Raw genomic sequence first — 9,057 nt, 5'->3', positions numbered from 1 at the left:
GAAACAGAGGAAGTTGAGTATATATATTTAAAAAGAAAGCATGTATGTTTTCTACTGTTTGTACTTGGTATTTTCCTGTTGCCCTTGCTGCTTCTGTGCCAATGTTGTGGGAGAGATTTACATTTGGCCACTCATGCAACTATTCTGTGGTGTTGTCTAAGAATGTATTAACATGAAATAAAAACATTTGTTATTTTTTCTACATGTTTTCCTCTCAGCCTCTTAGCTGAACAATCGGCCCGATGTCTTTGGACCAGACTCTGATTTCGAGAAGAAGTTACATTTATGAGCGACTCCATTCCGGCCCAAAGAGCCGCGTTTTTCCTCCAACGCGATGATGATGAACAAACAGTCAGCTGGAAAAACTCACATCAGGACGAACCTGGTCCAACACACCGGAACCACAGAACTGGACTCGCCTCCAGAACCTCGCCCGAAATTCAGACATTACAAAAACTCTGAAAACACTTAAATAATGCAGGAAATGCAAACAAAGGATTGATTATTAGCATAAAAATCCAGCAGAAATTTGTCCGTATTTATTAGAAAGTATTCCTGGTCTGGACTGAATGTCAGAGACCTCATTAGGCCTCACTTCACCCACTGCACGAATTCAGATAGAAATATATTTATGTGGACATGGATCTGCCTGATCCTCCAGAACCTCCGATCCGCTTCCTTCACAGGAAAACGGACATTTATCGTTAAGTCAGACTAACTGGATTTTCATATCCATCCAACGGTGAGAGAAAAATCTACTTCCTGTTCATTTCTGTGAACAAGTTGAGTTTTAGTGAAAAGGAGAAGACTTCTCCGTCTCCTCGGCTGGTTCCAGTGGACCCAGAACAACCGGACTGGGAATCTGTTCTCCTCCCAGTTGGTCGGTTCAGAGAAACTTCCGGCTGTTTGTCAGCGCTGCGCTTCTGACAGTTAAAGTGCTGATCCGCTGCTCCTGCTGCCTCTTATCTCTGGTTTCTCACAGAAAAATGTGATGACAAATATTTCAGTGTTTGAACCTTTCATTTGAGATAAGGCCGACACGGTGGCGAGGCAATTAGGAGAGGAGAAAAGACCCGGACGGTTATCGACGCCATCAGGCGGCTCCAGGGCGGGAACGGGACGCGGGAAGCTGTTGCTCTGCTGCGGCTTATTGAGCTCCGCAGCATCAGCGGCTCTCCGCCTGATGAGGCAGCAGGTGTCAATGGAAACCAATTTAATTCGTCCGGTTATTACCCCGCCGCCTCCCGCCTTTATTCCGGGGACAAACGGGAAGAATGGGAGGCCGCAGGCCGAAACCAGCTGGGTCCAGACGGAACCGGACCGATCCAAACACTGGTGTGTGTGTGTGTGTGTGTGTGTGTGTGTGTGTGTATAACTTAGCAAGTTTCAGAAACGAGGCGTTTCAAAGTGCTTCATATGATAAAAACATCAGACATAACCAGTTTTATTGCACTAAAAAACAAAACTTTACCAAGTATTTTGGTCCAGTTTCTAATGCAGATATTTTAATACATGGAAAATATGACAAAACTAACTTACTTAAACATAGAAGCTTCTTTTAAGCCAATCATTCCTTAATATTGATGAGAACTAGTATCAGTAGTAAAGCAACAATCACCAAACATTTACAACCCTTATCCCATCATCAACAATAATCATCGTTAATAATATTAATAAATGCTCCAGTTATCCTGAATCAAAGGTAACCAAGCAGTGCTCCGTCCTCCTGGTTCTAGTCAGATCTCCAGCTGCAGCTTCTGGTCTCAGTCTGACCTGCTGCAGGAATCAGAGCCACTAAATCCTGGATGAGTTTCTCTGGTCGGAGACTTTAGTCCTCTGGGCCTGAATGTCCTGCAGCTGCTGAAGGTCCACTGAGGAACCGGCTTTATGTGGCTCTGGAGGCTCAGGTCAGAGGTCAGAGGTCACTTTGGTTGCTTTGCTCCTGTTACTGAGAACTTCACAGGTAAAATCTGCATTTTATTCTCAGTGCCAAAGTGAGGAAACATCCTGTCACTGAAGGTGTGTGTGAAGGTGTGTATGTGTGTGTTAGTATCCAGATCAGAGAAGGACAGATTCCCTCCGTCCCAGTCCAGATCCACTTGGATCCTCTGGATCTTCTTCTGCTCTGGGAGAACAGTAAGAGGAACTCCTGGAGACCAGCTGTAATGTTTCCCTTCACTAAACCAGATCTCCCATAAAGCAGAGGTGATGTAGTTCTTCCTCCCTCCAGACTCTGATAACACACCGAGTCTCCAGGTCCCACCGACTCCGACATCGACGCCCCAGCTGTGGATCCCTGAGCTGAAACCTTCTGAACTCAGAACCAAACGGCATTTATCCAACCGCTCTGGATTATCAGGAAGCTGCTGCTGCTCTGCAAACATCAAACTGGTCAGATCTTCAGACAGGATGAGTTCTGGATTTGCCGTGTTTGGGTCCAGAACCAGAGGAGTGTAGGTCACCCTGTTCTTCATGTTGCTCCAGATGTTGAAGGCCAGGTTGCCCAGATGTTTGGCCTGGTCTATCAGAGCTCCTGAGGGCAGCTGTGGATCCTCCAGCAGGGGGCAGCGCTGGACTCTTTCCACTGCAGCCTTGTAGTTGTGCAGGAATGAGACGTCTGCAGCTCTCAGCTCCTCCTCTGTGGCTCTGACTGTGTCTGAAAGAGCTGCTATCTCTCTGCTCAGAGCCTCCATCTTCTCCTTCATCATCCCTCTCTTCTGCTCCTCTTCCTCCCTCAGTGCAGCCAGCCTGGCCTCCTCTTCCTCTGTCAGAAACTGATGAAGCTTCTTGAACTGCTCAACAATCTGCCTCTCTGTGTGTCGGGCCTGGACGTTCATGTGTTCTGCTGTCTGATCAAACTCCTCTTTAACTTCCTTCTTCATCTCCAGTTTCTTCTTTAAAGGCTCCAGAGATGTTTTCAGTTTCTCTCTGTGTTGCTGAGCAGCTTCATCGATGGGCCTGAATCTGTGCTTGGAGTGTTTTTCTGAATCTCTGCAGACGAGGCAAACTGGCTGCTGATGGTCCAGACAGAAGAGTTTGAGTTTCTCAGAGTGCAGAGAGCAGAGATCCTCTGATCTGGAAGCCATTTTGTCTCTGAGTGAATCTGGAAACAGAAAGTCAGTCAGTCTCCACTCTGACTTCTTAAATGTTTTATTAGTTTTGTCCACTGCAGACCCGCCTCCAGAAGAGATTAGCTGTGGCTAATTTTCAAATGAAATGACCATTTTCTTCATCATTAAAGCCATAATAATGTAAACAGTGACTGTGCTCTGATTAACATCGTGTATTGCAGAAATCTAACAAACTAATATTTCTGATCTTTACAGTCTATTTAAGTTCAAAATCAGATAACAATGTGAGAAATAAACGGGCTGAGCTGAGAGTGAATGAAAGTCTGACATCTGTAATCCAGAAGACATTTCATCACGTTATGTGAAAAACAAAAGGGAGAAAAATTAAGGAGGATTAGAAACTAAATATTTAGCTTGGAAGTTTGACATTTCTAAATGTAGAAATAACTTGGTGAAAACACGACTTCAAGACATGAACATCCATTTTTAAGACAAGCTAAATAAAATAAATTATTGCTGTTAATTTTTTATTGTCTAATTTTACAAACGGCACCTCAGATAATTTGTAGTTTCCTGTATCTTATTAATTCTTGAAAAGAAAAGAAAACTTTTTGGAGTAGAGACTGAATAACGTCAGGAGACCAAACGACATTTTTTGTATCTTGTAAACATGAGCTTCCTGTTCCGGATGAGAAGCAGAAACCAGGCAGCAGCTCGGACCGGACGTGACGTCACATTAGAGTCTTCCTATTGGTCGCCAAACGAACATTTTTATCAAAGAAGACTCCGGACAGAATGTGAAAAGTGGAAATTATGGATTGGCAGCTTTGTTTCTAATTCTGGATTTTCTTCCTCATTTTCTGTTGGATTTCAGGTCCAGACATCCGGAAATATTCCGAAATGTTCTCACAAAGATGTTAAATAAATAAAAACCTCATGTGAAGTTGTTATTCTTGTGATAATTTTTACCATTTCAGTTTCTGATGTTTCAGATATTTTTCTGTTAAAGTTTTATTTCATCTGCAAATAAAGATGGGATCGTTCCTGTGCCAAAGCTTTTTCAGATATTTAGGTTCAGATTTTGCTTTTAAACAGAAACGAGTGTGAATAAATCATAAATGTGCCGCAGCTGTTGCCTACCTTTGAATCCTGAAGCTTTCTGCAGACGGATTCCTCCAGAAGAAGACGGAGCTGACTCTGATTTCTCTCGCAGACCACTTCCTGGTTCATCTCAGGTGAGTCGGGAAGGGGGCGGGGCTTCAGCAGCTGAACAGGTTCAGGCTGTAAAACCGGTTCAGGCCTGAAATAGTTTCTCTGTGAGGCTTCAACCCGGAAACGCCCGGTCTGGTTGATCCAGGCGTGTTTTAGTGACGTTTTAACCAGAAATATGTTGAAGAGCAGCAGCCTGGATGACGTCACCACGATGTGAGCTCACAATTAAAGAGCTCCACATAAAGCACAAAACTACAACCTGAGATGGAAACGTTTGAATCTGTTATGATTCAATAATTCATCATGGGATCCTGAAATATCTTTTACTTTGTACCATCATTATTTATTTAGGGTTTTTTCTGTTTGTTATTTTTAGTGTAATTATTGAGGATTTATTTGTTCATTGATGTATGTTACCAAATTAGCAGGTTTAGTTTTTAAAATTTATTCACCAATTAGTGTGTATGACATTACAGAACAAACATTTATCTCCAAAACAACAAATAATCAATTTGATCAGAGAATGAACAAAAATAAACAAAGACACAGAACATAACCAAATGGTGTCGCAACACAAAAAGTTAAAAAGTTGAAATGTTGGCAGTTACTTTCTCCATTGTTTCTCTCTCCCACTTCACAGAAATAAAAAAGCAAATATTTGAAATGCATAATTTATACAAAATCTATATAACCCTGGCTGCAGAAAAGAAAAACCTAAAGTAACACTTTTGTACTTGGATGCATTGAGTCAAAGTATTTAACAGAACAAAAGCACAATTATCAAAAACATCTAAATGAATCCAGAGAAATGTAACTTACTAAAAGAAAACTGATTAAATATTTACTATTTTCAATTCATTTTGTATTTACACTGCAGGAGCTGTTGGATTCAGCAGATTGATGACGAAGTGAAGCCGCAGGTCAGAGCAGCGCTGACCTCTGACCTCCTGTTGGACCAGACTGATCGGCTCAGGCAGCAGATGACCGTCTGCTGTTGGAGGAAAAGAATCTCTTCAGAAATCTCTGGATCCCAAACCAAGCCAGAGAAGAATCACTTCCCATCTGGGTCAGAACCCGCTCTGAAGTTCTGATCATTTATTCTGCGTGATTCCCTGAACCCACCGGCTCCATCAGGTCCATCCGTTCCACTTTTCTCCCCTCGTTTCTCAATCTGCTGGGACCCTGGAGGCGGCGCAGGACCAGAGGGGTAGAGGTGAGTGAGGTCTGGATATGGAGACAGTAGAACGTGTGATAATTCATTGTGAAAAATATAGAGCAAGTAGAGAAGAGCTAAAACAAGAAATTAGGAAATACAATAGTGTTCTGTCTTTTCCTCTCTCTTTTGGCCTTTTATCTGCTTACACACACACACACACACACACACACACACACACACACACAGCAGCAGCTTACATAACCATGTTTATACGTAAACAGACTGACTCTGGTTAACTTCCCTTTAGGGAACAGGCTGCAGAGGAGAATAAAAGCTAAACTCTACAGTCTTTGCCTCACCTGGTTCCATCCACAAGGAGCTCAGTGGACCAGCGCTGGACGGTGAATGTAACTCTGGTTCTGGTCCATCTGGATGACATGTTTGGCTTCTAACATTTGATCATTTTTTGCATTAAACCCTGTTTTCATATATACCCAGATCTCATTATTTCTAAAGGTAATTTACACTGAGGGGTTCTGGTCGGGTTCTGGAACTAATGGACCTGGTGGAGCACAGAGACAGAAATGAATGAACTCCATCAATGGAGACATTAAAACCAAATAAGATATTAAACATAATAAAATAAATAAAGCAGTTACATTTTTGAAGGAATTAGGATTATATATAGGAATTTAGAAAAGGTTATAAAAGGGAACCTCCGGAGATGATCTGAATCCAGGCTTCAAGAACAACAGGTGTTCTGCTGGCCGCAAGTCCATAGTTGGAGGAGAGGCAACCAGTCCCGCAGGGCAATGATGCATATACATGATCACCTAGACCCCTCATGGAGCGGGTCAGAGGTCATGGAGCGGGCCGGCCCACTGCTGCGATACGTCACAGCGTCCGCCATATTGAATGTGGAATATGTGCCAGTAAGCTAATACAGGTAAATGGACCGAACTTCACAAAGTGCCGTTCTACAAAGTATTTTAAGTTAATTCCTGTCATTGACACATTTTCTCACACATTAATATTTTTGGCAATCAAAGAAATGACTAAAGAGAGTTTTTAACTTTTGATGTGATTATTTAATTGTTTTGGGGCATTTCTGAATAAAGAGCACAATGTTTTATTTGATAGAAATTATTCTGATCATTTTTATATTGACATTGATGAACAGACACTTTTACAGTGTTTTATTAAAGAACATATTTACATAATTCCATAATTTAATCTACATTTAACATTTCAAGACAACAAATAATTTTCTTGTATTTATTTTTATACATTGAGAAATTATTTTTGATTTATAAATCAGTCACTCAAACATTAAACTACATATTTTTCTTACTTTTTTCCAGAGAAAAAAAAATATTACAGAATGTCAACTCTGCTATTGACAGCAAAGAGTGAAAATAATCCTAACAGAGTAAATTATTTTTTATTTCATTATATAAGCTGTATTAATACACTAATACTTCAGATTGAGATATTTAAAAATACACAAAGTGAAAGAATAAAACATTTATTTATTATACTGGGAACACTGGCCACAGGCTTCAGTCTGCTGGTCTCACTGGGAGAACTCACTGACTTCTGAGACGTCCTGGTTCACAGGCTGAAGCCAAGGATAAAAGAGAAATTATCCAAAAGTGTAAAAGCCATTTTCAGCATGTTGGGCTCTGACTCGTAGCATCTTTATAGCTAAATCCCGACATGGAGAAGCTGAGCTGGAAACAGACTGAAGAACAGCAGCTCNAGTTACATTTTTGAAGGAATTAGGATTATATATAGGAATTTAGAAAAGGTTAAAAAAGGGAACCTCCGGAGCCTCTTCGTGGTGGAGATGATCTGAATCCAGGCTTCCAGAACAACAGGTGTTCTGCTAGCCGCAAGTCCATAGTTGGAGAGGCAACCTGATGAATAGACATGATCACGTAGACGCCCCATGGAGCGGGCCGGCCGCTGCTGCGATACGTCACAGAGTCCGCCATATTGAATGTGGAATATGTGCCAGTAAGCTAATACAGGTTAATGGACCGAACTTCAGAAAGTGCCGTTTTAAAAAGTGTTTTAAGTTAATTCCTGTCATTGACACATTTTCTCACACATTAATAATTTTGGCAATCAAAGAAATGACTAAAGAGAGTTTCTAACTTTTGATGTGATTATTTGTTTTGAGGCATTTCTGAATAAAGAGCACAATGTTTTATTTGATAGAAATTATTCTGATAATTTTTATATTAACATTAATGAACAGACACTTTTACAGTGTTTTATTAAAGAACATATTTACATGATTCCATAATTTAATGTACATTTAACGTTTCAAGACAAATAATTTTCTTGTATTTATTTTTACACATTGAGAAATGATTTTTGATTTATAAATCAGTCACTCAAACATTAAACTACATATTTTTCTCTTTTTTCCAGAGAAAAAAAATATTACAGAATGTCAACTCTGCTATTGACAGTAAAGAGTGAAAATAATCCTAACAGAGTAAATTATTTTTTATTTCATTATATATGCTGTATTAATACACTAATATGTCAGATTGAGATATTTAAAAATACATAGACAGTGAAAGAATAAAACATTTATTTATTATACTGGGAGCACTGGTCACAGGCTTCAGTCTGCTGGTCTCACTGGGAGACCTCAATGACTTCTGAGACGTCCTGGTTCACAGGCTGAAGCCAAGGATAAAAGAGAAATTATCCAAAAGTGAAACAGAAAATATGTTTCCTTCCTATTCAGAAAAAGACATTTTCAGCATGTTGGGCTCTGACTCGTAGCATCTTTATAGCTAAATACCGACATGGAGAAGCTGAGCTGGAAACGGACTGAAGAGCAGCAGCTCCAGCTCTGATCCTGACTGATCTTTCCTCACTAAATCCTCTGGTTTCTAATGAACTTCTCCTCTAACAGCGGTTTTTCATCAGCTCTCTCATTAGAAAACAGTATGAAAACATTAGCCGCTATGCTAACAATCAGCGGTTACTTCGGGCCAATTAAGCTACATAGGAAATATTTCTCAGTTGTTTAGAAGCGAATTTCCTTCCCCATTACCTGGGGAAGGTAATGCCAATGAATGCAGTTTGTTTCGTAAAACGGTTAAAACACACAGAACAGGACTGAAGGAGCTCCGATCCTCTGCTGCCACATACAAGATGACGGACGCTGTTACGTAGGACTCAGCGCTCCATGAAGGGTCTACGTAGATGATGTCTATGGCCACGTGAAACATCTCCGGACGGAGCACAGTTTTCAGCTCGGTCGTTTCCGGTCTATTGAAAATGGCATTTTACACCAGGTGCTGCAGGGTTTGGCTGAGGTAACAATGGGCTCTTTGCACCTAAGGCGTTGACGTCACATCTCCAGGAGCTAATGCGGCTCACTTTTTTCCGCTTTGAGTTACCATGACTGGTAGAAAAGACTAAGTTGTATTTCAGATGCAAAAAAACAATACTATTAACATTGTTGTCTTCCTAATATAATGGGCTTTTAAGTTTTCGTTAATTTCCAAGCGATCCTGAAGGTGGCTTGTAAATATCTGTCGCTACCAGCTAACGCCGCACAGCAAAGTTTGCAGCCTTCACTTCACTCCGGATCAG

At 40.8% G+C, this 9,057-nt stretch overlaps 1 protein-coding gene across 1 annotated transcript; it reads right to left on the bottom strand.

The window, feature by feature from the left end:
• Positions 1 to 1,503: 1,503 nt before the first annotated feature.
• On the bottom strand, positions 1,504 to 4,345 carry LOC103131952 (nuclear factor 7, ovary-like). The gene is made up of 2 exons (XM_016667035.1): positions 4,212 to 4,345; positions 1,504 to 3,103 (listed from the first exon to the last, which is right to left on the bottom strand). The coding sequence occupies exon 2, from the start codon at positions 3,084 to 3,086 to the stop codon at positions 1,923 to 1,925; it is 1,164 nt and encodes a 387-aa protein (XP_016522521.1). The 5' UTR covers positions 3,087 to 3,103; positions 4,212 to 4,345; the 3' UTR covers positions 1,504 to 1,922.
• Between the last annotated feature and the right edge of the window lie 4,712 nt (positions 4,346 to 9,057).

Source organism: Poecilia formosa, unplaced genomic scaffold (assembly GCF_000485575.1).
Source record: "Poecilia formosa unplaced genomic scaffold, Poecilia_formosa-5.1.2 Scaffold880, whole genome shotgun sequence".
NCBI lineage: Eukaryota > Metazoa > Chordata > Actinopteri > Cyprinodontiformes > Poeciliidae > Poecilia > Poecilia formosa.
Note: the sequence above shows the minus strand (reverse complement) of the source record. Positions and strands in the feature narration are given on the sequence as shown.

Excerpts from the sequence above, each read along its gene's own strand:
- LOC103131952 (XM_016667035.1), bottom strand. The coding sequence starts at position 3,086 with ATGGCTTCCAGATCAGAGGATCTCTGCTCTCTGCACTCTGAGAAACTC.